The 19,688-nt window shown below is 55.7% G+C and overlaps 1 protein-coding gene across 1 annotated transcript in view; it reads left to right on the top strand.

Annotated features, from left to right (window-relative positions):
- Window positions 1–969: 969 nt before the first annotated feature.
- The window catches only part of NECTIN1 (nectin cell adhesion molecule 1), a 68,773-nt gene continuing 50,054 nt past the window's right edge, over window positions 970–19,688 (top strand). The window contains exon 1 of the mRNA XM_032167709.2: window positions 970–1,868. Coding sequence (XP_032023600.1) covers window positions 1,790–1,868 — 79 coding nt within the window. The 5' untranslated portion in view covers window positions 970–1,789. The remainder of the gene's footprint in view (window positions 1,869–19,688) is intronic.

Below are 19,688 nucleotides of genomic sequence, written 5' to 3'. Positions count from 1 at the left end.
CTTCTCCAGTGAGGAACCAGAATTTACATGTTATCAGAAACAGCAACTTCCCCTCCGCTCCTGCCCGCCTAGAGGGCTGGGCAAAGGGTAGAGGGAGCAGTGTCCGGCCAGGGTCTGGGGAGAATTCGGCTCTCCTTAGTGGGAAACTCTGTCTGTCTTCCTCCCCCAGGGGGAGGGGATGGGGATAGGAGGACCAGAGTAAGGGGAACAGGGCAGGCCCAGAGGGTGCAGTCGCCTTGGCATAAATCCTTCCACAGCCGGATGTGGTGGGTGGTGAACGGGATGGGGCGGAGAGTCCCTGCCCTGCCAGGGACACTGACTGGACGATCCACTTTCGCGGGAATCCCACAAATCTCTCAAAACGAAGGTCCTGGAAACTGGAGGAGAGCTCGTTTTCGGGCTATGTTTGGGCAAGGGCGGGGCGCGGGGTGCTTCAATTTTTGGAAAAGGAACCCCCGAAGGGAGCAGGGATTAGAAAAGAAACTCTACCAGAAACCTCAGTGGGCCCGTCTCACCCACTCATGCCCACCACTGACTTCTCTGGCAGCTCCCCGTCGCCCTGCGCACCGCTGCCTCTCCGTGGAACGTCCAAGTGGTGCAGAGGAGAGGGATCTCCGGAGACTGGGTTCTGTTGCGAGTTCTGCCACGTTCCGCCCCGGGCGGAACTCTTCTTTGGGCCTTTGTTTCCTCGTCTGTGAAATGGGGCCAGGGTGGGAGCAGAGGGCTTGCAGGAGTCCTGCCAGCTCCGACGCTGCTAGCCGGGATTCTCCATCCCGCCCTCTCCTCCACCGCCGCCCCCGGCCCCCCGCTAACTCCACCCCCACCCGCCGCGCCTCGGCGCCGCCGGCCGCTAGGGGTCACTGCCTGCCTTTGTCAGCGGAGGAGGAGGGCAGCCCGCGCTCCAGCCGGCTCCCCAGCTGGAAGGCGGCCGAGGGGTAGCTCCCGACCGAGGGTCCTGAGCCGGACCCCGCGGCCCGCGCTCGCGATCTGCCTCTGTTTAGGTCGGGAAGGCGCGTGCGCTCGGGCTCCCACCGGGCCCCAGCTGGCGCGCATCGAGGCCAGGAGGGGGTTAACGTTAACCCCTCCCCTCTGGCTGACATCACGGGCGAGCGGGTGAGAGGCTGGAGCTCGGCGAGTGAGAGAAAGAGAGCGAGAGCAGCGAGCGCGGCTCCACATTGTTGCGGATCGCCGGCACCCGGCAGAGCGGCGGCGGCTGGGACGCGCGGCGCCTCCGACCCGTTCTCCTCACGCCCGGCCGCGCAGCCAGAGCCACCCGGGCCGCTGGCCGCCGAGCCCCGCGCCCGCCGCCTGGGCCCGGAGCCTCCCGCGCCGCCCGGGTGCGTCCCGCCACCCTCGGAGGACGGCCGGCCATGGACGCCTGCAAGTTAGAGCCGAGCAGGAGGGTGTGAGCGCGCTGGGGCCAGGAGCCCGCGCCGCGCAACCGGGCAGCCGGGCGCGCCGGGGGTGGGTCCGTCTCCCCAGCCCCGCTCTGCGTGGAAGAAGAGGGCGGGGACCGGCTCCGGGAGGAGAGCGGAGGAGGCTAAGGGGCATGACTCGTGCAACTTGCGGCGGGCATCTGCCGAGCCTCTGAGCCGGCGGCGGCCCGGGGTCCGGACTGCGGCCGCGCGGATCCCACCCAGCCCACCCCGCCCCGGCCGACGGCTGCGGCTGACCTGGATCCTCCGAGCGCCCGCCGACCGCCAGCGATCTTCCCTCATCTTCCGGGCTGGTTTCTGCTGCGCGAGGAGCGCTGCCCTCGCCGCCCCTATCGCCGGACCCCCGGCCCCCGATGGCTCGGATGGGGCTTGCGGGCGCCGCTGGACGCTGGTGGGGATTCGCTCTCGGCTTGACCGCATTCTTCCTCCCAGGTAAGAGCGCTCACCTCTGCTGTCCCCACCCCCATCCAATGCCTCCTCGGGGCTGGGAGCCGGATGGCGGGCACGACTGGATTGTGGGGAGTGAAAGGAGCCAGAAAAGTTGGGTCACGGCTTGGGTAAAGGGGGTGGGAGGTGGCACGACGGAGAGAGAGGTTGAGAAGCCGAACAGCCTGCCCTGCAGGGAAGCAGTCGGATACACGTCTCTATGTAGCATGAAAGCACTTTCTCCGCTCAGTTCTTCACAAAAATAATAATATGTAATAGCGTTCTATTTATTTAATAACCAGCTCTCTGCTCGGGAAGCAGTTTGGAAACACTGCGTGTTACATAAATGCAAAATAATCACCGTAATCACCGTCTCGGGGTGGGAGACAACAGCCCCAGGGGGAGGGCGTCAGTCTCGGAGCTGCGGGTTTGGAGTATGGCGGGGGGGGTCTTCGTTTCTTTCGGCGGCCCCTTTGCCAGACGGCTCAGGACGCTCCGGCCCCCTCCCGCCCCACACTGCCCCACAGCGGGCGCGGAGAGTCGGCTGCTGCGGCAGAGGCGGCTCCTCTCTCACCTGCGGTTCCTTTCCTGGAGGGTGAGGCCGGGGCGGCCTCCTCCTGGCCTGCGCGGGACCTGGCTCCCCCTCGGAACTCTGCTCCCAGCTCTGGGGGCTCTCCCTGGAGGAGACACCCGCAGGCTTCGTGCCATCCAAGTAGCTGCATGACCCACTTTCCCGAGGGTGCCCCGCGTGTCCTTCCTCGAGGTGCGGGCTGCCGGCAGCCGAGGGGTTAACCTCGCGCCCGACCCCGGGGTGGCCCTGGTGGCCCATTCTGACGGGTGGGGTGGGGACGGAGGCTGGGACCAGCCCAGGCATATTGTGCTGGGGAATGAACTGGAAAATGCGTTTAGGAGGCAAATCCGACCGAGTCCCCTCGCCTGGATTTAACCCTTTGTGTCCCTGGGGAATCTGCAGAGTTGGCCGGCTGACTGGATACCAAGCGCGGGTCAAGGGGTGTTGGGAGTTCCTCCAGCTCTCTGGGTGGAAACCAGAGACGACCAGCAGCTCTAGCAAGACGGGATTTTGGGGAGGGGGGCGGATCTTGACTGGAGCACGTAGTCCCCGCCTTGGGGTGGCAGAATAGGGGGTCAGTGTACAGAGACCATCTCCTCGTGGGGCAGGAATATTAGATCCCGAGTTCCTGCAATGTGCTTTGCCGCAGAATGGCCAGGCAGTTTGTTATCGAGGGACCAGTCTGGCTGCCTATTTCCGGGGCTAGGGTGCACTCCTGGAAGGCAGAAGCCTGGCTTCATTCCCTTCTATGCCTCTTCTGCTGCCAGCCAGCTCACTACGAGGGCCCCGCCAATCTCGCTGAGTGGTGGATGTCTGGGAAGCAGTTTGTGAAAGCCAGTACTGGGGTGCCTTTACCCGTGAAGCCTGGGGTGCTGCCCTGCTGGATGTGGGGGGTGGGGAAAATCCAGGGCTCACAGGTGTGACTGCCCACCCTGCCCCCAGAGGGTGGTCTTGGTGAGAGTGAGAGGTCTTCTCACACTGGATGGCCTAGGAAGCCAGCCAGAGATACAGAAGTTCGGGCTCTAGGACTTGCCTGGCCATGGGGGATTTGAGCTTCCAGGAACCCTTCAATTACATATGTCCACATCCTGAACCCAGAGAAAGGAGAGCTTCCCAGAGCTCTGGTTGGTCCAGCACACTAGGGGTTAACGTAATCCTGGGATGGACAAAGTGTGGTGGGAAGGGTTGGGAGAAGGAGAAGGAACTCACCCCATTCTCCCCTCCTTTTGTTATTCTCTTTCCCCAGCTTTGTGATCCCTTCATGGTTAATTCCTTCACTGGGGGCTAGAGGCCTGCTGTGCTCCACCCACTCAGGAAATAGGAGCAGGGAAGTGAATTCACCTGGCTCAAGGTGGCTACAACCCCTGCCAAAAATCTACATGAAAGGGTGGGATGCAGAGAAAGGAACCAGGGTTGAGAGAGGTACTTAAATGCTCTTCCATTGACTGTAATTGACTGATGGGTAGCATCCGTGCACTGAAGTTCCCGGACCGCCCAGCTCCTCTGCCCAGTGCCTGGGCTCCTGGTGCCTTCTCTGCTTGCTTGCTCTAGGCTCCACGGGTGCAGGAAGGCAGGTGGATACGGTTGTGCCCAGTCTGACACTTGGATGGAGGCTGGTTGGCCCAGAAGTTGCAAGCCCACACCCTACTTTGCATCACCTGCTGGCTTCCTCCCCATTGCCCGCTATAGCGTCTCTCTAGGGACTTGCCAGTCTGATGCTCTTTTCAGGGTTTTCCTGGGCTGTGACAGGGAACCTGGGTCTGGGGGTTTGAGGAGAGGAAGAGGGAGGGGCCTGGAGTGTTTGTAATTGCCCCCAACTTCAAAACACTCCCAATCTGGCTATTGAAGTGTAAACACAGAAGTATGTTTTCAACAACACAGACTTTACTGAGCAGTGTGGTGAAGCCCCACAGGCCTGTTTCCTGAGATGACAATCCACGGTTTCTTCCTGTTAACTTGAGAGGGTCAGTGGGGTAGGTGGGTTACATCCCAAAAAGAGATAGGGGGAGCCCGAGGAGGAGGCAGAGGACCTGCCTGAGAAGCAGGTGTGTTGAGCTGTTGTCCCACCTACACCACACCCTCCCTAATTGGCTTCCCCACACCTTTTGTCTGGAAAGAGAACACACACCCCAGGTGTCATGCACACCCTCGGAAGACCTGTCGGGTCACAGCACACCCCTCTCTGCAGCCTCTCTCTGCAGCTTGTGCAGAGCTTGCTGCTATGTGGTCTTTGAAATTCCAAGTATCGGGGCTATTGGTTTATTTTCCTTCCTCTCTATTTCTCAAATACAGTGGTGTGCTTCAGCTTGCTGGGCAAGGCATTACGGCAAAACCAATTCTGCTGGCCTGGGGTTTGCAGCAGGTGCAAATGGGAATCTCCTTACCCATTTATAAGGCAGCACTGTGGAGTGCCTTGGAATTGGATTCTAGGCCTCCATAGTCAAGGCTGGAGGGGAGGAGGAGATACTGCAGAGCTTGGGCCCAGTTGCCCTGGCTGAGTGGCCCAGAAGGCATCTCTTGAACCTGAACTTCTGAGCAAATGGGACAGGTAGCCCTTGTTGCCTGAGGCTGGCTGAGGCTAAGAGTGTTATCGGTTCCCTTCTCAGCCACTCACCTTTGTACAATGAATCCACCCTGGCTACTGTTTGACCCCCGGACTCTGTTGTATGTTGCCAGGATGGTTGAGCCGGCCAGAACCCTAGTGCTGGTGACTGAGCAAGTGGGCCAGGCTTGGGGGGCAGAGGGTCAGTTCCAGTTGCTGTGTCTATGATACTGCCATTGTTTAGCAGCTGACTAATGTTCATTGTTCAGCACAAACAGAAAACACCCAAGGGAGGTGTGAATGTATCTTCAATTTTTCTGATTGTATCTTTTCCTGGTTAACCTGGTGAACTGAATGCCTCCTGCCTCAGAGAGGGACAGACAGACAGGTGTCAGCATATTCACCTGTTTTGCTGATTTAAAAAAAAAAAAAAAAAACTTTAAACATTAGCCAGTGTGCCAGGCTAAAATGGTCATGAGCCAGCTGTGGAACTTAAGCTGTGACATTTCTGACAGTCTGCATAGGGTCTCACCTTTAGTATAAAGTGTGTGTGTGCACACACGTATACAGGGCTTTGTGTGTGTGTGTGTGTGTTGGTGATCTGCCATTCACTGTGCATGTGCGCATCTGTGGGGACTAGGAGTAGGAGGTGTATGTACTTGTGTCTGTGGGTCACTATGGGACCAGGGCCATAAATATATAACATCAAATGTATATTCACATATAACTGACTGCTTAGAGCTTTCTGACTAGGACTTTGTGAGTGGTCCGGACTTGAAAATGCCTATCTTATGTGTCAGAGTGTCAGTGAGGGTGACTTTGGGAGGGCACCTAGGATTTGCCCTTGGTTAGCTCTTCTAGGACACACTACCAGGTCTTTTGGGGGGTGGGAAGCCTCTATGCCACTTCCTTTTTCTGTTCTGCCCTTGGCTTTAGACTGGGCCTCTGCCTTCTCACAGGGAGATGCTGAAGACCTTGACCACACCGGGAGAGATATTCCTCTCTTGTCAGCCGTCTGTTGCCTCCCTGGCAGGCATACCAGCACTGGAACCTGGCATTACCTGGGGCCTGGCCTGCCCCACGAGTTCTCATGATCCGTGAACGGCTGGGAGGGGCGAAGGGAGGCAGTTTTTCAGCTCCTAATTTGGCATCTTTGCTTCCTACATGGGTACTTGAGAAAAAGAATCATGGTGTGTGTGGGGGGAGGGGAGGTAGCATACTCTGGGCATTTAAAAAGAGTGTGAGCATGAACTTTGGTCCTCCATGAGGGCCCTGCAGAGCTGTGTGTGCCCAGGTGGGCAACATACGTGTGCCTGGAAGCATCCTGGGTTCATGCAGCAGAAAGCAGCAGCCCCCTTATTGGAAAAAGAAGTGGGAATAAGGGACGAGGAGTGGGGAAGAGGGTGGTCCTGGGAGCCCAGCACCCTGTGCCCAAGCCCAACTGGAACATGTTTCCCCATGATGCCCACCCCTGTCCACAGAGACCAGGTCTGCAGAGCCAGCAGCAGATGTGCTGGCGGGGCAGGAGGTAACTTAAGATCTGAGCAGGGATCACCTTGCAGAGGGAATGCCCTGAGCTGGAGATAACACCCTTTAGTCCAGTTAACTCTTTAAGCTCTGGATTCTCTCGTGCTGTTGGGGGCTAGGAGATGGAGAAATGGAAGAGATATGAGAAAACATATGGAACATAATATCTGTACCTCACCCCATTCCACAAGGAGAGATGAACTCAGTGTAACAGGAGAGACCCGAGATGGACACAAAGACAGACTTTCTGACAGCAGACTGTAGAATCTTCAGGGCAATAGATTATCCCAGGTTTGTCCTGGGTGGGGGCAGGGGAGGCAATAGGTATGTATTCTCAGGGGGCTAGTGGGATGTCTGCCTTTCACAGCCTCCCAGGAGAGAGCAGAGCAGCAGTAGTCCCAGGCGCTGGTAGAGGGAGAGCAGCAGACAGCTTAGTTCCTCTCCCTACAACGTGATGATCACTCCATCTTGGCAGCCCAGCATAATGAGATTGCAAAGTGGGGCCCACTGGCCTGGGTTAGAATCCCAGCTCTACCAATTACTAGCTGAGTGACCTTGGTCAAGTCACTTTATAGGCCTCAGTTTTCCCATCTTTTTTTTTTTTTTTTTTTTTTGAGACAGAGTCTCGCTCTGTCCCCCAGGCTAGAGTGCAGTGGTGAGATCTCAGCTCACTGCAACCTCCGCCTCCTGGATTCAAGCGATTCTCCTGCCTCAGCCTCCCAAGTAGCTGGGACTACAGGCACGTGCCACCACACCTGGCTAATTTTTTTTGTCTTTTTAGTAGAGACGGGGTTTCACCATGTTAGCCAGGATGGTCTCAATCTCCTGATCTCATGATCCGCTCACCTCGGCCTCCCAAAGTTTTCGTATCTTTAAAATAGGTTTTTGTTAATGCAGATTCCCAAAGAGGTTTGTGAAGGTGAGATTGAGAACGTTGTATGAAAAGTGCTTAGCACATTGCCAGGCACGTCAGCACATGCAGTGAAGTGAACTTCTATCCCTATGCCTTCCCTCTCAATGGTCCTGGCCCCTCTGAGTCTGCTACTTGTGTTCCCTTGAGAAAGAGCCACTCAGCTGCCTGCACACTGCTGACCTCACTTCCCGTGTCCCCAGCCAGGTGCTACTTGGGAAGCGAGTCCCTGCCCCCAGTCGGGAGCCTGGCTGCCTGTGGGTACCTGCACAGGTCCAGCCGGGGTGGTTGAGGGCTACCTAGGCAGCAGGTGCTGTGCGGCCTTTGTTCTGCCGCATGTCACTGAGGGCTCTCCTGGCACCTGCCTCACTCCCAGGCTGTGGCCCAGCTGGGGCACCATTGCCCATCTGGAAGCTAGCCATGGCTGTAGAGAGGGCCTGGGACTCAGCCCCTGCCTTCTTTCACTTTCACATTTGAGGGGAAGGTGGGCAACAGCACCCTCCTTCCAGGACTCCACTCACCCCGTGAGATGGTATCAGCCTGATGGGTAGAGAATCCCTGCTGGTGTCACCTCCTTCTCACTGCAGAAAGTCCTTTCAGTCTCCTGTTACAGACTGAATCCTTTTGCAAATTGTCATAATATTGTCTGTGGCACTCTATAGCCACAGTTTCAGCTGAGCCTCTCAGGAGCCCCATGTGAATGGCATTAGTGTTGTATTAGTTCCATTTTAGAGATGAGGAAAGTGAGACCTAGGTTTAGTAATTTGCGGACCGTCTTATGCTGTTGTGGCCAAATTAGACACTGGGTCTTCTGACTGCAAATCCAGTAAACCAGAAGGATGAAAAGATCGGGAATGGACAGACGGAAGAAGATGAACCGGGCCAGTAGGATGTTAGAAAGTGTCCATGGGATGGTCCTCCACTTTACCAGCCACCACCAGCTCACACTCCCCCCACAGCAGGGCAGAGCCTGTCAGCTCCCTGGGGAAGTGAGGAATAAGTTGAGGATATAGGTTGGAGGGTGGCCCAGCCGGAGCTGACCACAGAGCCCAGGTTGGTGTAGAATAGAGGATGCCTAACAATGGAACATTCCTGGGGGCCAGGGAAGCAGTGTCCTGGAGCATCTCTCTCTGGGTATCTGGGCTGAGACATGGGCAGGGCCCCTGAGGTGTGAGCATGGAGCCCCGGGGCACAGGCAGGCACAGTGCCAGGGTATGGGCCTGGCCCGGAGCAGAGAGCAGGTGTGGACTAGACAGAGCAGCAGAGAGGCACGGGGGCTGGCCCTCTCCTGGGCAATCCCCCATCCACTCTGGTCAGCACAGACCCCAATTTCATTCTCAGTTTATGAGAAGTCTCATTACCAAACCACAGACAATAAAACCCTCCTGGCCACTCTGGCCTGGATCTCATTAGAGGACATTAGTTCCACTGGCTGGTGGCTCCACAGGGACACAGCTTCGGGAGTTGGGACACAGCTGCGGGCGTGGCCCAGGCAGCAAAACAGGCCAGTGGCCTTGGGCACCAGAATGTCCCACTGGGAGTCTGAGTTCAAGCTATGGGCTTAAATGGAGTCCCTCCCCACAAAGTCCTGGAATGCTTGCTTCCCAAAGCTGGAAATGTGTGTCCTGCCTACCCACTTGGATGCTCAGTTCTGCCCCCTGCCTGAAGAGGAGAAGGACACGGCTCCCTCCAGGGCTGTTCTGGGGAGCCGGCCTTCTCTGGGAGGAGCTGGGTGGAAGTTCAGCAAATCATCATTCCATGGAGGAAGGCCCTTGGGGACAGGGGACAGAACAGCCTCCCACACTCGGTACATCTGGATGTGCTCTGAGATATACGCCCTGGCACCAGAGATGGACTCTGGAGTCCTCGCAACAGCCTTGGCCTGAATCTTGGCCTTTCTGTCTGAAAAGTGAATGTAGGGAGTTGGGTACCCTAGAGAGGAAGCATTTCCCCTCACCTATAGATGGAGTTTCACCGATGGCTGAAAGAGCCAGCCACTACGGAGAGCCAGCAGGTAGCCTTGGCAGGGGCTTCCTAGTCCCACCCCTCCCCGGCTTGAGTACTTTGTCCTCAGTCATTGTGCTGGGGCCTTGGATTCCATCTTGTGGTTCTTCCCACCAAAGACAGGAGGATTTCTTTCTTAGCAGATTCTGGTGCCTGCTGACCAGCAGCCTCCTCTCTGCCTGTACCTTCTCCTCTGCTTTGCGTCCCTCCCCTGCAAGCCCGCATACCTGCTGGTCATCAGAACACTGCCATGGCTTGAAGGATGTGGCCATGAGAAACAAGACAGGAGCCAAGGCAAACGTGTCCCTTCTCGATGCCTCAGGCTTGTGAAGGAAAGTGAGCACCATGCCCAAATAACTGGCTTTTAGCACACACAGGCTCACTCGGGGTGCTCCCATGGGGGGTCACACGGGTCAGCCCACGCTTTCGCAGGTGCCTGCCAAATGAGTCAGTGGAGATGGGAGCGCCAGTCTGCTGGGGCAGATGTGAGTCTGCCCTGCTGTGGAGGAAGGGGGACTGAAGGACTGCGTGAGCTCGTGGAGTGCCCCTGTGAGGGCCTGCCGGCAGCTGGTCTGGGGTACGTGCCCCAGGCGGGACTGGGGAGGCAGCTGCTGTGACTGTTCTCTGTGCCCCATGTACCCTGTCCCTCAGTCCCGGTGTCTTGTGGACAAATGCTGTCAGCTGCTAGGACAAGGGCAGTGGAGGAGGTGCCTCTGGTCCTAGCCAACTCTGCCACCACGTCATGTGGGTCCCACTGCAGGGGAGGATGGTGGCACATCCTCAGTCTGCTGCTCCAGTCTGCCCACACTGCTCCTTGGGTGAATCCACCTAAAGCACACCTGAGGGGGCACAGCACCGCCCTAACTGGTCCCCCACTGTCCTCCCCTGCCCACCATGCTTTCCATGCCCAGCACTTTCTTGCCTCAGTGCCTTTGCACATGCTGTTCCCCACATTCCCACTTATTTCCCATAAATATGAAATCTAAATACTGAGGTCAAGAGCCACTTCTATTGTGAAGCTTCCATGACCCACCCCCACAAGCTAAGGATAACTTCTCTCATCTCAAATCCCCCAGCGCCTCACCCATGCCACCCCCTGCCACCAATGACTCTCCATCCTGCTATCCAGTCACTTGGGCCTGGGATTTATCTTCATCACAAGACTGAGAGCTCCATTGCTGATGAGGCTTGGTTTCTCCAGGGCCTGGCATAGGGGACCAGTAGGCCATGCTGGGTGGGTAGACAGTTGCTTGTTGGAACCATTGATGAGGATAATAATAACACACTTATATTGAGAATTCCTGGATGCCAGGCACTGTTGTAAACATCTTACATGTAATCACTTATTTAATCTTCATAACAACTCATATGGAAGGTACTTCTGTTCTCCCCAGTTTTATATATGGAAAAATGAGGTCCAGATAGAGCTTAGGTAACTTGCCCAGGGTCACGCAGCTAGTAAGTGGCAGAGCCAGGATTCTGATTCCAGAAGTCAGGCCCCATGTCCGTGATTATACCATGTGGCTAAGCTGCCTCTCTTCCTGGTGGGTGGCAGACAGGTGATGGAGGAAGACAGTTTCCTAAGCCTGGAGTCCTCACAAGACTTCGCTTCCAGAATCTCTTCCCACCCCTGCGTAGCATCTTCTTATTCACGTTCCTGTCCCTTCGATGGTGCAGCGATAACCTGGTGTTGTAGTTGTACATGCCTGATGCATTTGGGGAGTTATTAGTGCTGAATCTTCAGAGAGTCTTGGCACAGGTTGAACATCCCTAATCCAAAATCCAAAGCTTTTGGAGCGCCGACATGACACCGCAAGTGGAAAATTCCACACTTATCCTCCTGAAGGGTCGCAATCCAAAGGCAGTCAAAACACTATTTCATGCACAAAATTATTAAAGCCACTGTATAAAATTACCTTCAGGCTATGTTTATAAGGTGTATATGAAATAGAAATGAAATTTCATGTTTAGACTTGGGTCCCATCCCCAAGATAACATTTCATGTATACAAATATTACAAAATCTGAACAAATTTGAAGTCTGAAACACTTTGGGTCTCAAGCATTAGGGATAAGGGATATTCAACCTGTATTACTGGTATATCCTGCCATGGACACTGTTGTGTCTTGGGAGTATTCACGTGGCTGTGCCAGAGTGGAATGTCTTGATGTTATCACTGTTGCATCTCCTGAGTCTTTGGGCATCACTCATACCATCTGGGTCCCCCCACACACACCATGTCTCACGGTGAGACCAGAGGCAGGTATAGTAGCTCCTCTGAGAGAATCTGCCTGGTCCCCCAGCGCGTGTTCCCAGGCCAGCCCCAGATCCTGGGTGGATCCAGGGCTCAGCAAGCTGATCCTATGCCAGAGCCTGTCCTAAACTTCTGGACGGTTTCAGGCCTTCTTGCCCTCACCCAGAGATCCCAAAAGATGGCAAGGGAGGGGCCCCTACCAGGGAGTGTGGATGGGGAAAAGGATTTAGGGTGTTCTCCTGTGCCGGCTGCTTTGATCTCCTGGGATGAAAGAGCTGGTGCTTCCCCTGCCCCAGGCAGGATCAGGACAGCAAGCTGGGGAGAGAGGCATTGATCCTGGGTCCAGGCGTCCTCAGCTCCACAGGCGAGGGCAGAGAACTATCCCAGGGAAGAAGATCACGGGGGCAGAAAAATCAAAGCCCTTCCCCAGGGTTGTGGCTGAGGACTAGGAGTTGACTCCACACAGTCCCTGTGCAGATTGTCCTCTCGAGGGTCACCCAGGGCGATGCTCCTCCCAGCACACCCTGACCCTGCAGGTCACCATGCAGGCTCAGGCCTCACAGACTCTCTTGCTTAATTAGGAAGGTAATTCGGCTGCAAAACAGTCATCTGATCTGTGTCGACGCCAAAGCGAAATTCCTCCTAGACCCTCTGCTGTTCTAGATTATCCATGCTCCGTTAGCTTGAATTACCGCGCGGCCTCTGTGGCCTAGACACAAGCCAGAGCTATGCGATCAGCTCCCGGGGCTGGATCTGCCCTGCACCTAGGAAGTGCTTGGAAGCAGCAGGAGGAAGGAGGGCGTAGGATCTGCCTGACTCCCATCCAAGCCCGAGCATTGCCCAGCAAGCACAAGGGGACCAGCATTGCCCAGAGCCCCCCTACCCCAGGGCCTGCGGGTGCCTGCCGGGCTCCCAAGCTTAGCCACTTTTATGTCCCTCTCCTCTGCCCGCTGGGACCAGGCCCCTTTGAGGGTTTTGAATCAGTGGCAGAGGCTTTCTGCAGCAACTCCTAGGCATAAATTGGAGCGGAGGCAGGGACAGGCATCTCCCTGAGTGTAAATAACACTGGAGTGGAGCAGCCACACTGCAATGGATTATTTTATCGTGATTGCCCACCTCCCCCGCCCCCTGAACTGTCCCGATCTCATTGGTCTAGATTGCTGCATCTCTCAGAATGATGGAGGGGCTACCTCTCCCTTCCCGGGCAGGGTGGCCAGCCCTGCCATTGAGGCACCCTCCTACCCAGCAACTTCCCAGATTTATTCCCTGTCTTTATGGTGCCTGGAGAGTCATCAGTGTCCTGGGCCGGCAGAGCACTCTGATGATCTCCACTGGCGTGATGGATGGGCCTTTAGGGGAACGTCTGCGACAGCCCCCTGCTCCCGGCCTGCCTCTGCCCTGACCACAGCACCGTTCCCCACCCTCCCAGGGGTCAGATGATGGGCCTCGTGGCCAGTCCTGAAGGGGCAGTGATGATGGAAGAGGGAGAGAGCATCAGTCCTCGGCGCCCACCTCTCAGTGCTGCTGCAGAGTCTTTCTGGCCTCCTCCCCAAGCTGTGCTCACAAACGCCCTTCCCAGGAAATATCCCCCTTACCCTCTCTCATATCCCATCACTCCATTACTGCTAGCCCCTCGGCACTTGTGTACACAGTTTGCGCTGTAATGATAATCTGTGCTGGTTTATGTGTTTCTTTACAAGTGTTTTTATGTCCTCTGTGTGTGTATGAGGAAGGTTTATGGTATGTGTGCGCGTATGAGGTCACGTGCTGTGTGTGTGTGTGCGTGTGTGCACGCACGTGTGCACGCGCCTGCTTCTGATTAGACTCTGATCGCCATCTTCTCCCACACACAGATGGGGGGCTCTCACCCCACTCCTGGGGTTGGGACACAGCCTGGCTACTAAGGGTGGGCGGAGAAGGAGGGGGAGCCAATCAAACATGATGACTGTCCGGGCAAGGTCTACACTGCCCCCCAGCCGCCAGTTAGAGAACCGGCGAAGGTCAGTCTTAGATCATTGTTTTGTCTACAGGGTCACAAACAACTGGTTTGACTATTTTTCCCCAAGAAATTGACTGAACCCAGTGGTTATTTTGGAGTCAAATGATCTCAGCCTTTTATGACTTACCTGTGTAGTGGGTGTATCTGTCTTCTCTAAACAAGTTCCCCTAGCTGTACAATGGGATGAGATGATAAGAGTCTGGAAGGGACGAATAATGCATGTGGTGTGCTTAGCACAAGCAATAATTTGCTTGATCCAGAGAAAGTCTTTGCACCACTGGGCTGTTGTGAGCTACCACTCAGAGGGACTCCCAGTCTGGAGAAGGAGGGTCCGTTCCCTGGGGCTGGGGAAGCCAGGCCCAGGAACCTTCCTGGCTGTGTGTGTCCCAGAACCCTGTGCGGAGCCCCTCTGCTGGGCTCATGTGACTTCTCCAGGGTGGTCAATGCAAGCAGGGTATGTCTTAGTCTCAGGACCCTGGGCTACTGGAGATCCCTCCCACCCCCAGATGATCACCTGGGCAGGTGCCTCCTGTGCTCCATTCTGAAAGGAAAGCAAGGGTTTCACTCAAGGTGCAGAATTCTGGCTGCCCTAAGTGCCCAGTGCCAGTCCCTGTAGGAATCCCACTGCCCTGGATGTGTTGTGGGAGAGGCAGACAGGTTCATCCCGGCATTCACTCAACATGTGCCAGGCACAGAGGTGGGAGCTGTAGACAGCAACAAACATAATATCCAGCCCAGCACTGCATGGCATCCACGCTCTGACCTCTGACCTCACACACAGCAGGTGACCCCTGAGGGTGTCAGCTCTTTCAGGCAGGAATGCTAGTCAGGTTGAGGCCTGGGTGGATGGTGGAGAGATGGAGCTACGGCCTTGTGGGTCAGGCCTCCTTCTCCTTAAGCCATCCTGCTTGGACATGAAGGGACAGTGACACTAGGCAGGGGCCTGCATTCTCCTTCATTCTGCAAAGATGTGTTAAACACCTGAGCCCACTGGGCACAGTGGCTTATGCCTATAGTCCTAACACTTTGGGAGGCCCAGGCAGGTAGATAACCTGAGGTCAGGAGTTCAAGACCAGCCTGGCCAACATGGTGAAACCCTGTCTCTACTAAAAATACAAAAATTAGCCAGGCATGGTTGTGGGCGCCTGTAATCCCAGCTACTCAGGAGGCTAAGGCAGGAGAATCACTTGAACCCAGGAGGCAGAGGTTGCACTGAGCCAAGATCGCACCATTGCACCCCAGCCTGGGCAACAAGAGTGAAACTCCATCTTAAAGAAAAAAAGTGAAAATAAAAAAATAACCTGAGCCCACTTGTTCCTCTCCCAGACCCAGGTCTGGAAAGAGCCTCCCAGCTGGGCCTGCAGCTGAAGGTACCTCCCTGCCCTGCAGGGGAAGGTGGAGAGGATGTCAGAGAATCCTGGAGTCTTAGCATTGGAAGGGAAATCAAATGCTGTAGCACCCCATTCACTTCCTAAAACCCCTAACCACATTCTGGCCTGTTGGTCATCCTCCAGCTGCAGCTGAATCTCTCCACTGACAGGGTACTCACCACCCTCCATGGAAGCCAGGACAGCCCTGACTGCCCCCAGCTCCCCCTTCCCCCTGAAGCTCCCTCCCATTAGTGTTGGAATCGCATGGAGCTCACGTGATCCTGCAGGCATTTACAGACAGCTCGGCCCCGTCTCTCCTCTCCTGAGTCTCACACACCTCACCATCTCAGGTGCTCCCCTCAGATCCCCAGGAACAGCTCCAGATGTGGGCTGCCCCGCCCAGGGATGTCAGCCTAGGATTCCCAGCCGCCACAGCTGTCCCAGATCTAGGAGGAGGCAGTGTGGGTGGGCCCTCCAAGCTTCCCCACCTCCCTCTATCCCTTTCCCACCCCCCACCCCCTTCCCACCCCTGTTTTCCTTAGGATTAATGATAAATTTCAGTGAAAGATCCGCTTATCTCCAGTAGGAATTAAGGAATTAAGTTGACGATGGGGAGAGAGGGGACTGGGAGAGGGAGCATATTGCAGAGGGTCAGGATGCAGAGGGACCGTGAGCAGGGCAGGACAGGGCAGGGGATGGCGGGGATGTGGAGCAGTCCCTCTGCCTGCATCAGTTCACCCTGGGATGGGCTGGGCTGCGCTCCCCACCTGCCTGCACCGTCATGGGGGATGGATGTGGGGCTGCTTGGGGATGGGCGTAGTGATTTGTGGAAGGAGGTGCATCACAGGGATCCTGCAGGTGGGGTGATCTGGCAGCCTCCCGTGTCACCTGTTGGTGCTTCATGCCATGGTACAGTGGCTCTGTGGCATGTCATGGCCCTGGGAGGGCGAGCCACGGCATGTGGCAGGGTGAGGCGCCCCGCTGTTGGCATTAGGATACAGAGGCACATTCTGCAGTTGGAAGTCCAGGGGCCACCACCCCACAGGTGGCTCATGAGTACCATCCAGGCACTAACACAACCCCCAGGCAGGCCCTGGCTGCCCCTCAAAAGGGGCCCACCCCAGAGGCTGCCGCTCCTGCCTCTGCTTCTTTGATGGGACTGACTGAGTTGGGGTTCCTGCAGCAATGGCTGAAGGAATCTCTCTCCCCTGGAAAATCTGAGCTTCGATATATCCTCAGAGCAACTCAGAAGCCTCTGTCCTGAATACCAAGGGGGGCCACTCAGGGTCTGCAGCATCCCTTGCCCCTAAAGCCCAGGAGACTGTTTAGAGTTTCTCCCCAAGTCCCCAGGCTTACTGCTCCTTGGCACCCCCCTGGCATCAGACGTCTCACTGGCAAGCAACGCCGGGCCCAGGACTGCAGCCCCAAACGGTGCCTCCCCTCGCCAAACTCTGAGGCTAACCCAGGAGAGATGGGAGCTGCCCTCCAGAGGGTGGGGGGTGAGGAGGTGAGAAGTGAAGACTGGGTGGGCCAGAGGACATGACTGCCCCTCAGGTCAGCCAGGCCAAGCTTCGCCTGCCCCAAATAAGTTTCAATCACTGCGGTCCCATTCTTTCCTGACACCCCCAAGGCTGGGAGTAGGGGTTGGTGTTCAGTAGCAGTAGCCACCAGGACAGCTGGAGATAAGAGGAGATAAGGGCAAGGCTGGGCGGAGACAGTCACAGTCAGGGGTAAGGGTGGGGAGGGGGCAGGGGAAGGGGGGAGGCGGGGCACGTTGGGGAGCTCAACGCTCAGGAAGCTAGGGGAGGCCAGGAATTGGGGCCTCAAGTCCAGGAGTCGAACTAGTTAATAATTAGTGACTCTGGTTAATAAATCATGGATGGTTTTTTTTTTTTCCTAATTTCAGCTTCTCCTTCTACCCCACAACCCTAGAGATCTTTCTAGGCTCTGCCCAGGCCTCAGAAAGGAAGCCCCCACGCCTACCCCTGCCCTGGGCTGTCACCTCCCAGGCAAGATTCACCTTCTGTCCCTCCACAGCCCTCCATAGGCCTCTGCCCCCTCCCCCAGCTGGTTTCTGGTCTCCCAAGCCAGCGTGGTGTTTAATCTCCAAGAGAGATTAGTGACCTGCTTTCGCCGCCCTCCCCCACAGGCTGCTTGGATGCCCCTAAATATTCCCTGCTGGAAGGGCAGGCCCCCATGGCCACCCAGAGAGCGTCTCCAGGTGCCCTCCTTGACAGTGCCACCCGCCCCATCCATTGACCCACTTGGCTGCAGGCCCTTTCTGCTGACCAGAAGGTGTCATGGGGCACCCTGTGGGTAACTGCCCAAATGCTTCAGGTGAGGTCAGTCAACAGATGTTCCTTGGGCATCTACTGTGTGCCAGGCACTATGTGTCAAGAAAAAAAATACTGTAAGCAACTGGAATTGAGGTTAAAGGCTGATGCACGTGAGCGGGGACCTGAAGACCAGGTGACTCCAGGACTGGCAGTTTAGGGTGAGAAGAAAAGGGGACACTGGGCATTTTTCATCTCTAACTCCGGGATGCTTCCGTTAAAGGTCAGGCCTTTTTCCGGGTTTCTGTCCCTTTTGCAAGATTGCACCAAGGGCAGAGATCTGCTTTTGTAAGGCTTGTGGTGGTCAGGGAGAGGGAGGGAGGAAGGAAAGGGGAAGGGGGTTGCCTCCTTCCCCTTTTTTTGAAGGTTTTGAAGTTTCCCTCTTTTTGAAGGGTTGAGGCAAAATAATGAGGGGTCCCTCTCCCGTCCTAAACCTTGCACGTGCTGGGGCTGAGAGTACAGTAGTGATGGATGAACTGGCCTCAAAACAGGTGAGGCCCCTGTCTCCCAAGTGATCTTTGCACAAAGCCCCCAGAGATTTACTTAGGTGATTAAACTATGCCCAGGGCTATGGTGGAGACACGGGGGCCTGAACTGGGGGAGGGGAGGGGAGGCTTCTCTGGGACCGTGGCCTTGATTCTGAAACCTGGAGGCTGAGAAGGAGTGGGCTGGGACATGACCAGGACAGCCAAGGAAGACCCAGCCATGAGCATGCCTGGAAGAAAACCAGCGCCTCCACGGCCTGTGGACTGGGACTTGAAAAGAACAACCCCGCAATCTGTTCTCTCTGATTTCAGCCTGACCTGTGCACAGTCCAAACCCAACTTGTCCAGAGCCACCCTTGTCCTCTTCTTCCCAAGACACAGCCCTCCCTGGGCTCTTCCCATTTCTGTGATGAAAGCCCAGTTCTGCTGTGCACTGGAGCCGTGGCTCCCTCCTTCACCCCTGCCTCTGATTTGCTGTGAGTTCTTATCCCATTTCTGCAGGACCCCTCCCCAATCCTAGCACCACCACCTCCATCCAGCCATTCCTGTGCAGGGTGACAATAAAAAGTGTCCTCAGACATTGCTGAATGTTCCCTGGAGGACAAGAGCACCCCAGTTGAGAAAACACTGGTCTAGGCCTTCACTGCAACCAGCCTCTTCTTCCAAAACTACTTTTCCACTGACTGCTCTACACTCCCACAACTTTACATGGATCTATTTTAGGTTCCAGTCAAAATAAACTGCTCCTAGCTTCTCCAGTGCACTCCTCGGCCTTGGCTCCTGATGATGGCTGAGCCCCAACACACCCACCTGTGAAATGCGAGGCTCCCAGACACCAGCCCCCCTTCCCCTTCTGTGTTGTTTAGTATTTACTTTCTCTCCTCCGCTCACCCAGCACCTGAGCTCTTTGAAGGATAGGACCCAGCCTTAAAATCTCTGCAGACCCTAGCTCAGTGCCTTGCACACAGTAGGTGCCCCATAAATGTACAGTAAACCGATGGGAACTGGCTGGCTTCATAACCCTGATAAGCTGTGAGGTTTCCTTCTCCATGCCTTTTTTTTTTGAAACAGAGTCTCACTCTGTTGCCCAGGCTGGAGTGCAGTGGCACGATCTCAGCTCACTGCAATCTCTGCCTCCTGGGTTCAAGCGATTCTCCTGCCTCAGCCTCCCAAGTAGCTGGGATTACAGGCACCCACCACCATGCCTGGCTAATTTTTGTATTTTTAATAGAGATAGGGTTTCACCATGTTAGTCAGGCTGGTCTCGAACTCCTGACCTCAGGTGATCCACCTGCCTCGGCCTCCCAAAGTGCTAGGATTACAGGCGTGATCCACCATGCCCAGCCTCCCATGCCCCTTTCTTTCTGGTTTTTTGTTGTTTTTTTTTTTTGGCAACCCTATTTAACCCCCATGCCAAGAAAGGAAAACTTCTGATGCTTCCCTTTTACTTGACACCTCCCCTCCCATCTCATTTTGTTTGCAGTAAACAAAATCATCTTTTTTCCATTTGCTCAACATTTATAAGCACCAGGAAGGTCTGCGGTTATGTGTGTGTGAAGTTGTGCGTGGATGTGTGGATTGACAGGCGGGCGCTGTGTGATGGCATGGTTCATTATGTGGGGTGTTCGTGTTTGAGTCAGAAATTATACCTCCACACCAGGACTTGTATGGGGTCTTATCTCCCATGAACTCCTCTATACTTCAAACTCCTCTCACACTGGGCTTATCCCCTCCATAAGCTCTGAACTTTCAGTCCACCATGCCTTTGCTGTTCCTGTCTCCTCTGCCTGGAGGACCCTACTTCACCAGCTGGCAAACTCCTACTCATCCT

Source organism: Hylobates moloch, unplaced genomic scaffold, assembly GCF_009828535.3.
Source record: "Hylobates moloch isolate HMO894 unplaced genomic scaffold, HMol_V3 SCAFFOLD_11, whole genome shotgun sequence".
NCBI lineage: Eukaryota > Metazoa > Chordata > Mammalia > Primates > Hylobatidae > Hylobates > Hylobates moloch.
Note: the sequence above shows the minus strand (reverse complement) of the source record. Positions and strands in the feature narration are given on the sequence as shown.